The sequence below is a fragment of the Barbus barbus genome (genome assembly GCF_936440315.1).
Source record: "Barbus barbus genome assembly, chromosome: 24".
Lineage (NCBI taxonomy): Eukaryota > Metazoa > Chordata > Actinopteri > Cypriniformes > Cyprinidae > Barbus > Barbus barbus.
In genome coordinates, this window is record NC_136752.1 from 25,110,155 (window position 1) to 25,128,356 (window position 18,202).

General features: G+C 39.5%; 1 protein-coding gene across 9 annotated transcripts in view; it reads left to right on the forward strand.

The window, feature by feature from the left end:
• Positions 1-18,202, forward strand: part of LOC306844254 (afadin-like) — a 114,278-nt gene that overhangs the window by 81,388 nt on the left and 14,688 nt on the right. For all 9 annotated transcript variants that reach the window (XM_079376241.1, XM_079376243.1, XM_079376246.1 and 6 more), the window contains 7 exons: positions 9,743-9,808; positions 10,058-10,131; positions 10,979-11,097; positions 11,433-11,621; positions 11,728-11,816; positions 13,348-13,533; positions 14,477-15,613. In XM_079376241.1, coding sequence (XP_079232367.1) covers positions 9,743-9,808; positions 10,058-10,131; positions 10,979-11,097; positions 11,433-11,621; positions 11,728-11,816; positions 13,348-13,533; positions 14,477-15,613 — 1,860 coding nt within the window. The remainder of the gene's footprint in view (positions 1-9,742; positions 9,809-10,057; positions 10,132-10,978; positions 11,098-11,432; positions 11,622-11,727; positions 11,817-13,347; positions 13,534-14,476; positions 15,614-18,202) is intronic.

Here is an 18,202-nt window from a genome sequence, read left to right on the forward strand (position 1 = left end):
GTCTGTGATCATCTTGCATGGATCTGACTGTTGTAGCAGTGAAAAAATGGATCTAGAGTAACTGAATGAAACCCTAAATCCTTGAGGAGGGCATCTGGTTTTGGCATAGAGATAGATCTGATTAGTTTGACACAGTTAATGAGAACAATTTTAACTTTTTGAGGATTGGTGTTTGGTTTCTGGTGGCTGCTATATTCTGAGTGGGAAGTAAAGGTGTGGCATGGTTTCCTAGGCTCAGATCATAACAGGGATGTGCTTTCTGGGTCGTCACCCCTTTTACAAAATGCAGTCTTTTATGTTGGAGTTTACAGCACAGTTAAAAGGCTAAAATATTAAATGTTTTGCATGATTCCACCAGTTACGCTTGTCAAGCATAAAAAGGTTAGTTTCGATGTCAAAATTCTAATGTTTTTGTTTATACTCTAAACTTACTAGTATGACTAATATGCTGTTAGAAAGTGCTTTCAGATCCGACATGGACCAGTTTACAATTTTACTGTGCAACTGTGCAATATCTTTCTTCAAATTGGGATTTTTTTTTGTGGGTTATATGGAACAGACAGTTGCAATTCAGTAGCCTGTTTCACACCACTTTTGGTAGACTAAAGAGTGTTTTTCCCTCCAGATGTGTGTCAGGTTCAGGACAGAGAAGAGGCAAACAAGGGAGGAGAAGGGGGTTAACAGGAACTCTTTATTTTCATAGCAAAACCTCCCCTTTAGTGCTTCTATTTTCATCTGTGAGTGTCTCTGAGGAAGCATAAAGTTTGATAGAGGTAGAACGGAGGAAAAGAAGGGAGGGAAGGAGTGAAAAATGTTAGGCAAAGGAAAGGAGGAGTGAAGAAAGGGGTGTAAGGCATGCTCTGGGACAACGGGGAGGATCTAAAGAGGAGAGGCGGTTTGTCCCAGTGTTGAGCTGGGAGCACCGCTAAAACTTCACCTAACTGTTAGTGAGTCGTGGGAGTTTCTCATACATAACTGTCTGGATGTGGTATTTCCTACTCTGGCTTCAGATATTTGCATATTGTGTTTAGCATGTAGCCCGGGAGTCGCTCCTCAGTAGACCTGCCTGCTTTTGAAAGAGTTGAATAAGTTTTCCTGGACCGCTATTAGTTGATTCCTCAGTTCATTCTCTACTCCAGAGCGGAGCGTAGCACCATGTGGTTCTCTGTGGTCGGGAGGAAGGAGCCGGTAAGAAACCACATGACATGAAGTGTGTGTCTTTTTAATGTGGGAGAGTGAGCAAGTAAATGCTGAGAGATTAATGGTGTGCTAAAAGTCAGCATGGTGGTTTTAGTTTGTTTTCTGTCGGGATTGCGCTTTACAGTAAAGTTGACACTAGTTAATGCATTGTATATCATAAGCTATGTAAGGCCCAGTGCTCATTAACATTGGTTAGCTTTCATTCATAAATTTGCTATTATTTGTTGTTAATTCAGTTTCATTCAACTAATTGTAATTTATACAACAGAAATATTATATATTTTATGTTTGTTGTTCTTTCATATTAGCTTACCGCTTACTGGTATCAGATTTTTGCAAAATTGAGATCAGCTGAAGATTTGAATCAGGAACTGTTATAGTTTTTATGCCCTAATCATGGTAACTTTTACTCTATATAAATTCCGGACGAGGACATGCACACTTACACACATTAATTCCAGTGGCTGTTATCAAATGTGAGAAAGCAAGGTTTTGCAAATGTAAACAGTGTCATGCGACCAGACTGCACAAACATGCACGTACACATTGTACAGATGGTAAATTTTCTCTACTTGATCTTTCCACACATTTAAAACTATATCAGCTCACGTACAAAAACACACATAAGAGTGACTGTACAGATAAAACAAGGTACATATCTCCATTTCATTCTGTGCTAGTTTGAGATAAATTTGTACTGTGTGTTTCTACATTTTCATCCTTAGATGTGCATGGTTGTGCACACTGTGATATCTTGCAATCAGGGTCACTGGGATAATGTTTGCAAGCACTGAACATTGAGTTCTCCATCATATATTACAGTGCTAGTGACTCATCACTTGTTGCAAACAATCTGGCGGAGTCAGTCCAGCTGGACGGGCGTGCTAACGTCACGGGGCTTCAGGCTGCAGATGTTTGAGCGATAACAGCTCTTTTGGGATGGTGTTGACTTTCTGGGGGAAGAACAAGGGAAATCCTGACCTCCGTACTTCACACTGACGAGTGCCTACCTGACATTTTCCCACGTTTCTGGATTCATTCTTCTTCAGCCTTGAAATGACTTGTTGCCACAAGAATCAAAGCCTTAAGGATCGATCTTCTGTTTTGTTGGCAAACTAATTTTTGTTTGTTTGTGTACTTGGTTTGGCGCACAATAGCTCACTGACTTCCTTCTCAGTGCGCTTCTTGATCTCATGTACGACAACAATTGAAGGATGTGACTCCCATACGCGAGCCTGGATTTCCTGAGAACTCGGAGAGTGGACAACAGAATGTCAGCCCAGCATGGAGTCTCTGCAATGTTGTGTCTCCTAACTTTTTATTAATCTGAATTGATATGAAGAGAAACCCACTGTGGCGGTGTACCAAAGACTGTTTTGGTTCACAGGTTCAAAAGAAAACATGACCATGAAAACAGTTCTTTCTAGTGGATCGGGATGGGATCTTTTGACAGATGTGGGTGCAGCCCATACTCAAGAACTAGTTCACTTCAGTCCTCAGGCAAAATGAAACCTGACAAGCCCCTGCGATTGTCTAAACGGAGTTGCTTCAAGCTGTCACCTTGCGTTCATCAAAATGATCATGTTTGTGACATTTCGTACCTTGACTCTGCATGTCCAGAGAATTGAGACCCTTTGGAAGACTATCTTCTATTTATGCCATTCTGCAAGGGATTGCCGATTTAGTACATGAGAGGACAATCCCAAGTTGCTAGTTAGTAAAACTTGGGGACATTATGTTTGAAGCAAAGGACATCAAGCTTGCACGTAAAACCGAACCCTTAAATTAAGTTGTGACTCATGTCTTTAACATAATTCTGTCCCTTTACAATAAAAGATTCATAAGAGACCCGTTTCCTTTGTGTCCAAAAACGGAGCTGCTTTCTAAACACACCGCCAGAGGACCGTGAAGGAAGACAGACCTCTTTGTTTGGTCTTTCTTAACTGAAGCAAGCAGCCCAAGAGTCTGCAGATCATTAGAGCCGGAATGGAGGCCACTCAGACGTGATGAAGACCGTCGGCTGAAAGCAGCTCATTATTAATCTTGTGCTAGTCATGATATTTTGCACCCAGCATTAGCCAACAGCCTCAGCGGTCCATCTGTCTTCCATCCGTCTAGACGTGACGGTAAGGACCAGCTACGTTCAGGAGCAAACTACTGTCCTGGCTGCTTTTTTCCAGACTGCTGTGTTTGTTGTGGGTGATTAATCGGGGCAGGAAATGATGGTGGCGGGTCAAGTTTCAGTGAATAGATGTATTTTCTGTTTTCCTAGTGCACTGTGAACTCCACCATCTCGGTCAGAGGTCAGGCACTGCTTTGACTCCCTGGGGCTGTTAACAAATTACTCTAGATCGTTTATGCCTACACGCACGTGCAGCTCCCTGAAGGCTTCATTCAGCGATCACATCCTCAACTGTAAACCTTTAACAGGAAAGCTGTGCGTTTGGCATACAAATCCACAGAGAGTACACCACAAGTGTTTTGAGACTAAAGGGGGTGAAGACTGAAGTTCAATTCTACCTCTGTTGCAAAGCTCTCGTCTTGCCTAAGCTGGGCTTCCAATTTCCTGTGGCAGGTTTGGGAAGCTTTTCCGTGGACAGGAAGCATCAGGGTGGGACCTCGAAGCTGTAGACTTTGTTTGCTTGCTTCCATGCGGTTTTAGGACCTTCAAAGGAAGCTGGAGTTCTGTGGTTTGAGCATCTGCTCCAAGTACTGTTATCAGTGAACACCTTCAGACTTCAACACCTTCCTGTTAATGTCTAATGTCTGCACTGCAGATACAAGCATATTTTTGCATGCCGACTATGCAAGACAGCAACTTACGGGGTAAATATGTGCTTGAACTGTCTTTTTTTTGTGGCGTCCCGTTGTGTGAAGACATTCTTGTAGCCACTGCAAGGCCTCAAGTAAACAGACTCAGTTCGTTCCCAAGTTTACTAACCTTTACCCTCTGACACACTGAAAGGCAAATAACCTGCTACTGTGAAGAAGCCTGCAGGGATAAGTTTCTAGTTTTGCTTAAGAGGCATTTAGCACCTGTAAAATATTATTTACAGTGTGGATATGCAAACATTTGGATATGCCAAGATGTCTATTAGCCACACAGACATTATAATTGTCTTTTGAACTGTGCTTCTGGCAGTGTCCCTGGAAAGATTAACTTGAAAACAACCCCACCTAGAATACAATCCCACACCACATGCTCAGTGACATGCACACTTATGCAATGGGCGTTGAACTCAGAAGGAAGGTGTTGTTTGGTTTTGTTGTAACTCCTGACCTGTTAATTCTGATTGGACAGTGAGGAATATCTATATAGTTATAGATATTCTGTCTGTCTTTTGTGTCTATCATTATTAATAAGTCTGTCTATCTATCCAGCTATCCATCAATCTATCTATCAATCTATCTATCCGTCTGTCTGTCTCTTTTATGTCTATCATTAATAAGTCTGTCTGTCTTGTCTATCTATCATTCTGTCCGTCCGTCTGTCTGTCTGTCTCCTATCATTTATAAGTCTGTCTTGTCTGTCATTTTATCTTACTGTCTATTGTTCTGTCATTTTATCTATCTGTCCATCTCTTTTGCTGTTTATTTGTCTTATTGTTTTGTCTATCTATCTGTCTTACCTGTCTTTCATTAGGTCTGTCTGTCGTCGTTCAATCTATCATTTTGTCTCTTATCTATTGTTTTTAAATCTGTTTTTATCGTTCTGTCTGTCTGTTGTTCTCTCTATCATTTTGTGTGTCAGTCTTGCTGTTTTGTCTATCTGTCTTATCTATCATTCTGTCTATCTGTGTGTCTGTCTATATCATTCTGTCTATCTCTCCATCTATCCATCTGCTTGCCTGTCTGTCTTATTATCTGTCTATAGTTTGTCTGGCGTTCTGTCTATCTATCATTATATCTGTCATACTGTCCATAAAGCCTATAAACCTTCAGATCTTTATCTTTTTGTCTTAAGTTATATACATTTCAAATTATTCTATTTGCATCTCAATTAAAACTGGAGTTCATTCAGGAATTTATTTTTAATTTTAAGGCCATTCTTAATTCAGTTCTAAATGGTGCACGACCCTGATAAACCATCAGTTTAACTAACTTGCTCTTCAAACTGTTGCTCTGTCGTGACACTACTTGACCCTAAAGAGAAGAATGACCACTGAAGACAGTTTGCGCTAGCGCCTCCTTGTTACATTCTCAATGTTCTCATTTTGTAATGCAACCACATGTTAAATGAGATTTTGGGCTTAAGTACTTGCATGAAGTGTTTTGAGTGCTCTGCCAATGACTTGATTTTGATGATTTGGTTGTCACAAGAAATAACGAACTTTAAAAGTGAGCTCATTAAATTTGATGATAGCATTATCAATTGAAACATTTCAAACATGTTCTTCTGTTGCATACAGTCTAGTGATATAGCTGTTTCTTTTCGAAAGAAAAGAGCTGTATTTGAAGTAAAATTGACTTCTTTAGCCTTCCAGCACGTAGTAATGAACTGTGCCAGTATCACCTCACTCCTCGTTTTAAAAACAGTAGCAATTAGTTCTCTTGTTAACATGCATCTGTTTTTCATCAGTGGCTTTTATAGACCTTACTCTGTTTCATGTTCTGCACGCCAGGTTTTCAGCTTTGATCAAAGCAAGTTTAATGCAGGTTTCCTGAAGAAAGGGTTGCTCTCCCACTAGGTCCGCATAAGACTCCTGCATCAGCCGTGTTCAGACGGCCTGGAAACCGCCCCGCCTCAGAGCTCAACCGCAGGGCTTCTCATGTGTCTTTCACCGCAGGTTTACTCTTTAATGTGGAGAGACTGATTTCTGAATGGTTGTTTCTCATCACAGCGTAATGCGTACTTTCAAAGTCTAATCAGAGAGCTTTTGGGCTTTGCTAGGCGACATGTATCTCCCTCAGGACTTAGACAAGTCCAGACCTTACAGCAGATCAGAAGTTGTTCGCGGGCAAAAAATTGGCATATCTGTATTTCAGTTTTTTTACTTGTTGATAATAGGCACTCAGTGTCCAATGTGTTGCATTAGGTATTATGTCAGTGTGTTGCAGGCCTTGATGCCTCTTGTGAAATGGCATACGCAGAATTTCTGGCTGATGGTGGTGTGCGGCAGATTTTCATAGTTTTTGTTCATTTTTCATTCGACAATGAAATGCAGATGTATCTATTATAATACCTAATACAGTGTGACACAAGCAGTCAATCAGAACATATTCGATACATAACAACACAAACCACACATTTCAGTTTTTCTGCCTAAATTTCACATTTAATTTAATGCCATTTCTTTGTAATTGTTTGTGAAATTTACTTGCAGTTTCTGAGTGAAAATTATTTCTACATCAAAAAATAAGTATAGGTTAATGTTAATTTCTGCATTTACATTAATACCTTAATTTATAAATAATTAAAATGTATTGTGAACTAACATAATACACAATAGTATATAAATATTCACATTTTATTTAGTAAATTAATTTTAATATATTAATTTATCAATACAGCAATTAATAGAAATCTGTTAAAATAATTATTTTTTTTGCATTAAACCTAAATTAATACAGTAATATTTATATACTGTTGTTCATTATTCGTTAAGGATTTCTAATGCATGTGCTAATATTAACAAATTGAACTATTGCAAAGTGTTACCATATATTACACCAATAATTAAATTGTCTCCTTAGTTTCAATAAGGTAAAGCTATTTTTGTTAGGTGCTTGAAATGTCATTAACTATTTTTATTTATTTTATAAATGGTAGCTTGACTCTAGTTTTAGTACTTTAAATTATCAGATCATTGTAGCTTGGTATACTGCAGTTTAAAGTAGCTTTCCAAAACTTGGTTAGTATTCCCACCAATCCTTTGGAATACCCCCACCCTGTTTGTTGTGCACACTCACTATGAGGAGGAGTCATTGTCCAGGATCATATCATAACGCACTCACAACATACATAGAAGTTACTTGTGCTGTAGGCATCAGAGCACATAGCGGTAGGTGGTTTTTACACATCTGCACCACAATATGATTTATGACATCTGATTGCATGTTTTTCCATTGCTGTTTTCCTTATTCCATCACCTGTTCTCACAATTATACTGGTTTTGTAGCATTTGAATGGTGTTGTTGTCTTTTGAACGTGATTTGAATGCAAATTACTCATCTATCTGTATTTGGTGACATCACCCTTGAATTAATCTTGTAGGTTCTTTGGAACTTTGTGTTTTTTTTTTTTTCTTTAGACTGTAAAGATCTGTTAAAATTCATTTGTGGTTAAGTCCTGAATGTTAACTGAGATTTCTGAGTGATATTCGTGTGGTGTTCATGTTACGGCTGTGTTTGAATTGTAGGGTGTGTTTATGCCAGTGTAATGTGAGTGGGTTATGGGGTTCTGTGGCTAACATTGGCTTTATTTCAGAGGGCAGAATAAAAGATGTTGCTGTTTCCCAGGCAGATTCAGTTACTGACTTTCTCGATCCATTGCTTCTGGTCAGCTTCATTTAGGTTTTTCACTATATGGACAAGACATAAAGTGCTTATGAGCAATGCAACGGGTGCACATACCAATCAAGTGATAACCAAACCAGTTTTCACATCACATCTTATGAAGGACTATCTCATCATTGACTAATGAAACAATTTTTTACTCCATTGATGGCCAGAACAGGTTCAGTTTAAAGTTTCTACTCAAGGTAGATTATTGATGTTTGAGGTGTGTGAATCTTTTTCAGAGAGCCTAAAAACAACATGCAGCAGCAGAATAGTTTGGTAAATATAGACGGCACACTCATAACTTGTTGATCAGCATGGGTTTTTCATAAACCAGAGGAGAAACCAGATCTAGCAGGCTCAGCCTGCATGGCAGGAGTGTTGTAGACTTGGATGGTGTGCCATTTAGTAAATGGTTTGTTATGACCATGAAACCATCATTTGGAGTTTGGCATGGGCTTTTAGAGATCTGGCCCTGGAATTCAGAAGTACATACTTTACTGTTGAAGGAGTTCATATAAGGCTGTTAAAAAACAGTAGACGTATGTTGACTTTCAAAGGAGCATTTCTTTCTCTTTTCCATTTAACAGAAGTGAAGTTCTCTTTTTCGTACAGTGAAAGTTGTTGGGGACTGGGTTTGTCAAGCTCCAGAAATGGGTAAAAACACCATTAAAAGTGCTTTAAAGTAGTCTATATGATGTGTGCGCTATATATATATAGTGCCGTTCAAATATTTGGGGTTGATGAGGCTTTATTATAATGTTCTTGAAAGAATGTTCACCAAGACGGCATTTATTTGATCAAAAACAGTGAAACCAGTAATTATTGCAATTAACATAGCGGTTTTCTTTTTAAAAATATTATCAAATGTAATTAATTCCTGTAATGTAAAGATGACTAATCTTTACTGTCACTTCTGACAAATTTTTGAACAAAAAAAGCAAAAACAAAACCTTAGAGAGACTACACTTTTAAGTCTTCTCAAATCATAGGACAAGTCATACATTTATTAGGTTAAAATATTTCAGATTGTGCACACATTCAAACATGGTGCTTCTAGACACTTTCAACCTGGTTTCACATCAAACATAATTGGTTCTTGTGTGTTTTGTTTATTATTAGTGCAAATATACACAAAAGACTGAAGTATTGAATTTTTTATTTTTTTTTTGTCAACAGTTCCTAAGATAAAAAATAGAATTTAGGTCAGTACTGGTTTTGCTATTTTTGTGCAGATGTGAGGGTTTGTTAGACCTGAGCCGTTTGTTTCTGTATGAGAAAACAGCTGAGATGGCTGGGAATGTAATACAGACCTCACATTTTTATAGTTAATTTTTAGCAAGATCCCCCTCAAATAGAACCGCTGGCAGCAGCCAGGGGATTTTGGGTACTTGCTTGCTCAAATAGCAAATCCAGCCATCGGAAAAAAAAAACAAATGATACTAACTTGAAACCACAGTCCTCAAACAAACCCCTTTAAAGCTCATGCCTCTGAAGCTCTGTCAGATTTAAGCTTTGAACAGACCATTTAATTCACAGAGTTATGGAGTATTACTTGTTAGCAATGTTGTGTTTGAGTGTTGAAACTTGTATGGCGTTACTATTTGACGTCTACCGGATGTGCTTCAATGAATGGATTGTTTTATCTTGAAGTTAATTACTAGATTTTATTTTGAAAGATGCTTCTCTAACATGCAATGCCATTTAGGTCGAGCTCATATCTCAATGAGTGCACAGTCCAACAACCAGATGGCCCGTGTCGGATGATGACCTCTGACCGGGGATATAGGATGAAGAATTTTGCGAGGGTTAATCATGGCTTGTTTGAACAAAAAACTACTTCAGATCTGGTCTGAATTTATGAATGAGTTTATTTATATGAATGTCTTCACTTCTGGCTCCAGATTTATAGTCTTTCATGAATGAACGCCTGGTTTCTTCATGCAGCAGTTTCCACAGCGGAACTAGTTTAGCCTGTAAATGACATTTAGATCTTTCTCAGAGTGCTAATAAATGGTTTTGCTCGCTCTTTTGTGTTTTTTAGGGTGCCGGACAGGACAAACTTGGTATTTACATCAAGTCTGTTGTCAAAGGAGGTGCGGCAGACATGGTGAGTTTGGCTTGGTTTGTATTGTGATTTTCTTTATGGGCAAATGCAGATGCTATGACCACATTTCTTCAGATATCACTAAATGTGATTTCTCATACTTACTAGTTTTATTGATCGTACTCTTTACTATATTTGGAGTTGAAGCTGTAAAATCATGAATCATACTTTTTCTTTTTTTTTCTTCATAAAAAGTAAAAATCTTGTTCAACCTTGCCGTTTTATGATGTTTGAATCTTGTTTTCTTTTTAGGATGGACGTCTGGCTGCCGGAGACCAGTTGCTTAGCGTGGATGGAAGAAGTCTTGTTGGCCTCTCGCAGGAGAGGTAATTCTGTAGCACTTAGACCTTTAATTTAAATTTGAAATGGGTTTACAGGTAAAGCATGCAATATCCGGCTGTGTCAAAGAAGACTCAGTTAAATAAACAAAAGGATTGCATGCTAGAACCATTTCATTACACTACATAAGCAAGGAATGTGTCCTAATATACACAAACGTGGTGTAAGAACAAAATATGACTGTCTCTCAGTCTTTAGAACATCGTCAGGCAAAAATGCAACATTGGAATAAGTTCTGGGTCTAATTTTTGGGATTATTTACTTATTTGGCGTGATGAATTACATATTTTTTTTATATGCACTTTAAAATTAGAAATTCTCCTGAAAAGTGATGAAAATTGCCCTTTCATTGAGAAGTTCAATTTTTGACACAGTGGTTTGTCTTGCAATTATCCTGGATTTGACTTGAAAGCGTCATTATTCCTAGTTCAACATTTTCAGGCATTAAGCTGCGCAGTACAAAGCACCTTTTGTTTGGAAAGTCAAAACGGCTTAAAAAAAATTCTAATTTCTGTCAGAAAAATTGCATTAATGCATGTAGTTTAGAGATGTGGTGGAACTGATGAAACTCTTAAATCTGTGGATTTGAGTTAAATGAGAAGCATATGGCTCAAAACACTTGTGAATGGACAACTAGAGTTGCCTTTGGGATTCGTTCCAGCCTCCGTCTCTTGTTTACAGTTAGCCGACAGCAAAGCCAAACAGACATACAATGAGATTAGTCTCTTTAAATAATCTCTTTTGGGATTGCACAAGTAATGCTTTGAACATGAAAGTCGTTCATCATAGTCTGCAGTTTTGTATGTTTTACTCAAAAATGTCTCTGTTTTATAGGGCGGCGGAATTGATGACACGAACCGGCTCTGTTGTAACGCTCGAGGTGGCCAAACAGGGAGCCATTTACCATGGTCTGGCCACGCTCCTCAACCAGCCGTCCCCCATGATGACCCGCGGTAAGCAACTTCGGCATGAATATTTATTTAAATCTCTTAACGGGCTTGCGTTTGGGAGCTGCTGTATTCGGCTTAAAAAAATATCAGCGGCTGCCGCACAGTGTGCTAGCGTGACTAATTCCTCAAAGAGGTGGAAATGTGGTGGATCTGGCACCCGCAGCGTTCCCAGTCACACATGAAACTGTTCAAGAGTTGCGTTAAATATAAATGCTTTCGACATATGTCTGGTAGTGATTCTGATTCGGTACATTGTGGGTGATTTCCCCCATTTCCGAGATGGGCACTTTCCCAATACTGAATTTGGTTTAAATCAAGCCTCTTTTTCATCTCCGCAGCATCAGACCGTGGACGTGGAGACAAGGGAAAGATGAGACCAAAGAGCGAGGGCTTTGAGCTCTACAACAACTCTGTGCAGAATGGCTCACCTGAGAGCCCCCAGGGCACGTGGGACACCTATCCTGAACCAAAGGAGGACAGGTTGTTGAAGAACCGTGCAGACCACCGATCAAGCCCAAATGTTGCTAGTAAGTGTGCCACTTCAAACGCTTGGCATATTTGTCAGTGTGGTTAATTTTAAAGTGGTGACTATATGAACGTGTACTTTTTTTCTTTTTCTTTTTTTCCTCAAAGACCAGGCCCAGAGTCCAGGCGGGAAGCCTGTTTTCCCAGGAGCCCCAGGAAAGATCACTTCGGTCTCGACGGGTAACCTCTGCCCTGATGTGAGTACACACAATCATCAGCACCTCTAAGATGAATGTTGCACGTGAGTGCTGAAACTCTCTTTCCCTAGTGAATTAGGAGTGTTTCTAGCACTTTAGCAACACTGGCATTGGATCTACAGTGCAACCTGTGTTGTCTAACTCATTTCTAAACAAATAAGACGAATAAGTGAATCAGTAAACAGTATAGGTCAACTGATTCCAGAACAAATGATTATTATGAGCTGGTTCTTTTTAACATTTCAAAATTATACCACATGAAAAGTACAGATCAACCATTTTCCAAAGGCATGAGTTGGAAACATACAGTACAGTTAAAAAGTACAGTCCAACCGATTGCCAAACAAATGAGTCTTGATTCCTTATTTGTTGAATCGGAAACATACAGTATTATGTTACAGTATAACACAAATTACTCTTATGAGCTGGTTCTTTTTAACGATTCAAAAACATACCTTTAGTTCAACCATTTTCAACCATGAGTTTGTGAGTTGTTCTTTTTAGTAAATCAACGAAACATGTGCGTAGAATTTAATAAATTCATTACGATTCCCATTCCTAGTTAGTAAGTGGCTACTTCAGCTATATTGAAGCTATTTTTGGGGACAATAACAGCAACCTACACTCTGTAACTGAATTGAAAACACAAATAGCAGTGTTTGACAAAACATATATTTTGTTTGAAAAAGAGAGGACATACGATTGCTTCACTGGACTTCTGGGCACACTGTTGTGTGACCTCAACAAATTCCAATGAACCTTTGGAACCAACCCTAAAGTGAATCGTAGTGTTTTGTCATGCTACCTAATTAATTGGAAAAATGACTCGGTGCTAGAGAAGCTAAATGATTTTGTAAACTGCTGAGCTAGTGACACACCACTGAAATATGTAGATAAGTTAGTAGTGCCAACTTCTATGTGTTACTACTTTATATCCAGAACCACATGAGAGTAGTTAATGCTAAAATGTGTTGCACTTTCAGATGCGGTTGGGTCTTCAATTAAGCTTACTCTGGTTTTAATCAAATCATAATCCAAACACACACCACAACATGTTTTTTGTTTCTGAAACCACAGCCAAATATAAGCCTTATAAAAACCTGATTCGTGACTCTTTGTTGTGTTCTTGTTGTAATTAATCCTAATCATGTCTGTAACCACCATCTGATTGGCTAATCAGTCTTTGATCCACATTCCTTGATTCTCTTTGATTTATACACATGCTGTACATGCAAACTCTTAACTAGTTTCTGTAATCAATAATAATTCACTAATAAAAGATGGAAAATGAATCTAGACCATTGGTCTCAAACTCAATTGGAGGGCCACAGTTTAGCTCTAATCCTAATCAAACACACCTGATCCAGCTAATCAGGGTCTTCAGGATTACTAGAAACTTCGTAGGTGTGATTTTGGAGCTGGTTGAAGCTAAACTCTGCAGAGCTGTGGCCCTCCAGGATTTGAGTTTGAGACCACTGATCTAGACTGTCACAGCTCAGTCTAATCTGTCTTTACCCTGTTTGTCCCACAGGAGGAGCCCTCTCCACCCCATCCAGAGGCGTATCCCATCCCCACTCAGACGTACCCAAGGGAATACTTCACCTTCCCAGCCTCCAAAACTCAGGATAGGATGGGCCCTGGCCAGCCCTGGCAAAACAATGAGCCGGAGCCTCTCCCCCCTATGGATAACCACTCTAACAACAGCATGGCTATGCAGGTTAGCCTTTTTAGGAAGAGAATGCATTTGAGTGCTGTGTGGTGTCCTGGTGCCATAGTTGTATCACAACTCAAAAACACTGGCAGTACCACAGTATTTTTCAACCACTAGGCTAGCACACTGACTGTGCGGTTAGTGTAGATTATTTCATGTCTGTTTATTTATTTATTGGTAAGGTAATGTATAATATCCTCTTTTGTTATAATGTACATGACCATTTCAAAATTTGAGATCAGTAGGATTATTTTGAAAGAAATTAATACTTGTTTTCAGCAAGGATGCACTAAATTGACAGTAAAGACTTTTATAATGTTATAAAAGATTTATATTTCATATAAATGCTACACTTTTTAGGTCTCTATTCATCAAAGAATCTCGAAAACATGAATCTTGAAAATATATGGCTGCTGAAAATTCACCTTAGCATTCACCTTAGGAGTAAATTTTGTTTTAAGATCTATTAAAATACAAAACAGTTTCTTTAAATTGTAATATTTCACAATATTACAGTTTTTACTATATTTTTGACCAAGTAATTGAAGACTTAGTTTCAATCTTAGTTTTTTTTTTTTTTTTTTTTTCAGATTTATTATTTTTTTAGTTTAATTTCAATTTAATGTGAATTATCTAACAAGTAACTTAAATTATATTAAGCATACCTAAGGACCGCATCCTTTAAATGTGGTTTTTGTTATTTTAAATGGAAAAAAATCTTAAATTTTTGCCATTTGAGATTATAAATGTTTTCATATTTATTTTTCTAGTTTTACTTTGGTGTATCTCTTAAATTTAGGCCTACTTTTTCATGTGTAATTCCTATGTAGGCAAAACAAATTTTATGCATTACCTTACTAGCTTTTTAAGGCTATGAGCAACATAAATGTTACATATCACATTTATGTATAAATTTGAGTCTCACTGCTGTGTCATTGTGCCCTGCTAGCGGGTGGCGCGCTCTCAGGAGGAGCTGTGCGAGATGCCGGGTGGGTACCCAGGTGAACGCCTGCGCCAGGAAGACCTGATGCACCTGCAGCAGCAGCAGCGTGACGCCGAGTACCAGCGAGGCAGTGGGGAGCACTGGAACCACCAGATGTCCTCCTCGGTGGAGTCCAGCACCTCCAGCCAAGAGCACCTCAACTTCTCCTCGTCTTCTGGCTCCAGGATCCAAGGCAACCACAAGAGTGGCCCTGGCCGCTGGAAGACCCCGATAGCACCCCACTCCGGCCCTGTGGGCGTCTCCCAACCTTCCCGATCAGATCTTCCGCCGCCGCCTCCTCCTCCTCCTGTGCACTATGACTATGAGCCACAAACCGACCTGCCGCTTCCTCCTCCGCCCTCTATTACACAGCAACAGGCTGCAGCCGCCGCGGCCACGGCTGACCGCAAGAAACGCGAGGAGCAACAGCGCTGGTATGAGAAGGAAAAAGCCCGGCTTGAAGAGGAGAGAGAGAGGAAGAGAAGAGACCAGGAGAGGAAGCTGGTGCAGATTCGCAACCCTCCCGGCCCAGTCATGCACAACAACCAGCACGGCCCATTGCCGCCCGCCCCTCAGCACCAACAGATGCCCCATCCACAGCCCCCCATGCAGGTGCCCCAACCTTATCTTCCCCCGGTCCAGCCGCCCCAACCGCCACAGCCACAACCCGCTCGACCCGACAAGCTATCCAGCCTTCCCCGCCAGCCGCCACAGGACACAGTAATTCGTGACCTCTTGCCCCAGCAGCAGCCACGCACCATCGAAAGACGTGACCTGCAATACATTACCATCAGCAAAGAGGAGCTGTCCGCCAGTGACAGCCTCTCGCCTGACCCCTGGAAGAGGGACGCCCGAGAGAAACTGGAGAAGCAGCAGCAGCTTCACATCGTGGACCTCCTAGACAAGGAGATCCAGGAGCTTCAGGCCAAACCTGAACGCACGGCTGAGGAGAACGACCGTCTGCGCAAACTCATGCTGGAGTGGCAGTTCCAAAAGAGACTGCAGGAGTCCAAGCAGAACGAGGAGGATGAGGAGGAGGAGGATGACGAAGATGTAGACACCACTCTAATTATGCAGAGACTGGAGGCTGAAAAGAGAGCACGGGTGAGCAGACATGGGAAGTGGGATAGCTAGAGTTTAATGTGTGGATATAAATAGTTAAAAGTCAACATGAAATCAAACTCACCAAATCTTCTTAATGCAAGGTTTTGATCTAATTGGGAATGATTTATCCGAAAAAGTCTTTGTAAACTTTTTCCACATCTGAAACTACCTGGTAGCTAACCTACAAATGGTATAGAAGTTGTCACTGCATATTAAGCTATAGTAAAATATACATATATTTTAGCTGATTGCTGTAATGAAAGATTTAATGGTAGTGTTATACACAGTGTCCAGTGGTTCCAATGACAAAACATTTTAAAATTATGATTGCCAGGCCAGGAAAATTCAGTGAAATGAAAAACATCTTAAAGACATCTTTATTAAATATAAATTGTTCTAGTTATGCGCAGGTCCAAAGTATTTTGTAAGGAAAAACTGCACTGTGAGTGCATTTGCTTATTTAGGAATGACAAGGAAAATTTGATTGGAATATTTGATTGCAACATAATGGAAATTCATTGGTAAAAAATGTGGGAACCTTGAATAAAGTTTACAGCAAATGAGATACACTACTGTTCAAAGGTTTGGGACCCCCCCCCCCCCCCCCCCCGTTTGTTCTCGAAAAAGTCTTGTATACTCTCTAAGGTTGCATTTAATTTGATTGGTAAAATCGGTTAAAAAAAATTTTTGATTAATTTAATGCATCCTTGCTGAACTGAAATATTTATTTCTTTAAAACCCCAAAATTTTAAATGGTAGTGTACGTCAAGTTTGCATTTTGATATGTGGCACCCACTATTTTCAGTCAAATATGTCTTATCCCTATGGATACGATCAAGTAAAATGGGTTGTAATGCCTATCATGTTGACTTTAAGTGTTAGATTGATGATTGGTTTAGTAATGCACTTTTTCCCCCCATGCTTACATAGACGATTATTAAGTATAAGTATTCATTTTTGTTTTTCAACTGGTTTGGAAAGACTCAAAAGATTCAGGAGATTTTCTAAACAACTAGTCCTGCTTGAGTACACTTGAATTTTCCCATTGCTGCACAGATTGAATCCAAGTTGGTTGTTAACTTCTGCAATGCTGATCGAAGTCGAGTGCAGGTTTTTTTTTTTTTTTTTGTATGCTCGTAGACTTTTGCGTTACGTTTGAATCCGCAGTCAGCAGCAGGGCAGACTGGTGATGGAATCAATAACAGCTAACCTGGGATACTCTCCGTGATGCTTTAGTCTGAGCTGTTATAATGAATGTTTTGCCATGTGCTCCTGCAACATGCCTATGTCATTGCTTTTCCATGCTGCACTGCTGATGTGTATATATATATTTATGCTGCGCTGACTGAGGGGAGGAGCAGGGCTTTCCGATGCCAAGCATTGGACCCGATTCCACTGCTTGCACCAGCATCAACCTGCCTCGTCCAGATCAGTACATCTCTCCTGATCTCATCTGCCATTTAAAATGAAATATTCATTTAACTTCTAAAATAAATCAGCGATGGAATGATTCCTGACCTGTAGCTACTGGCTAACCAACATCTTAGGATCAGAATCAGGATCATTTGAAATGTGCTAACAGTTTGTAACAAGACATGACCATATTTTTTACATGCAAGGCCTTTCAGGCACATATTAAGTCTCGTGAAGAATTAACACTTGATTTAACATTGATTTTGGTAGTAACTAGGGTTGGGGGATACAAAAATATGTAAATAATCATTTTATTTCTATAGCACATTTATTAAAATGAAAACAAAAGCACGTACATCACTGGAAAAAAAATCTCAAATAATAAAATTAAAAACATAATAAATATTTTTAACATTTTAGATGTGTATATATATATGTGTATATAAAATTAAACTTTAATATATTTTATAAAGCTTTTAAAATTTTTGAGTAAAGACTAACAAATCATTGAAATGTGCCTTTCAAATGAACTGATTTGTTGTAATTTTTAGTATGCATAATGGCTACATCTGTTAAATATTCAAATTTGCCAATTGATTTAATATCTCCAAAAATTTGATGTAAAATAAATATTAGATACATCACCCAGCCCTTTTAGTTACTAAAGGCTTAATCTGTGTCCAGAAAACAGCCTGTAATGAGCCTCTAATTTTAAAACGTGAGTTTAGTGCAGTTTAATTCAGGCTCTTGAATTCTTGGTGGGCTGGCGTGTCTGCAGCATTTCCAAACAGCTTTCCAAGTCTGAGTTTTTCAGCGCTAGCACAAACTTCAGCCCCTACTACCGCTCTTTCCCCGTAGCAGCTGTCATGCGAAGCATAGCATCCACCTGAGAGTCTGCTGTGTGTAGCACACTGCTGGAAGCTGCCTTTGATATCGCTCCATCTCTGAGGAGTTGGCAGGTCGAGCCGTCTAAGGGAAGGTCAACACAATCCCGTGTGTTTGAAGGAAAAATATTGCCAGTGCTTCAGTGGGGGGGGGGGGGGGGGGGGCGTGGAATGATGGGGAAATTCCTCACCAGCTGAAGTGTTTGTGGAAGGGAAGTGAACCGCTGGTGCTAAACAGACCCATACTGGCCTGGAATGTTCCTGGCAGCACATCACTTCGTCCCGGCCCACT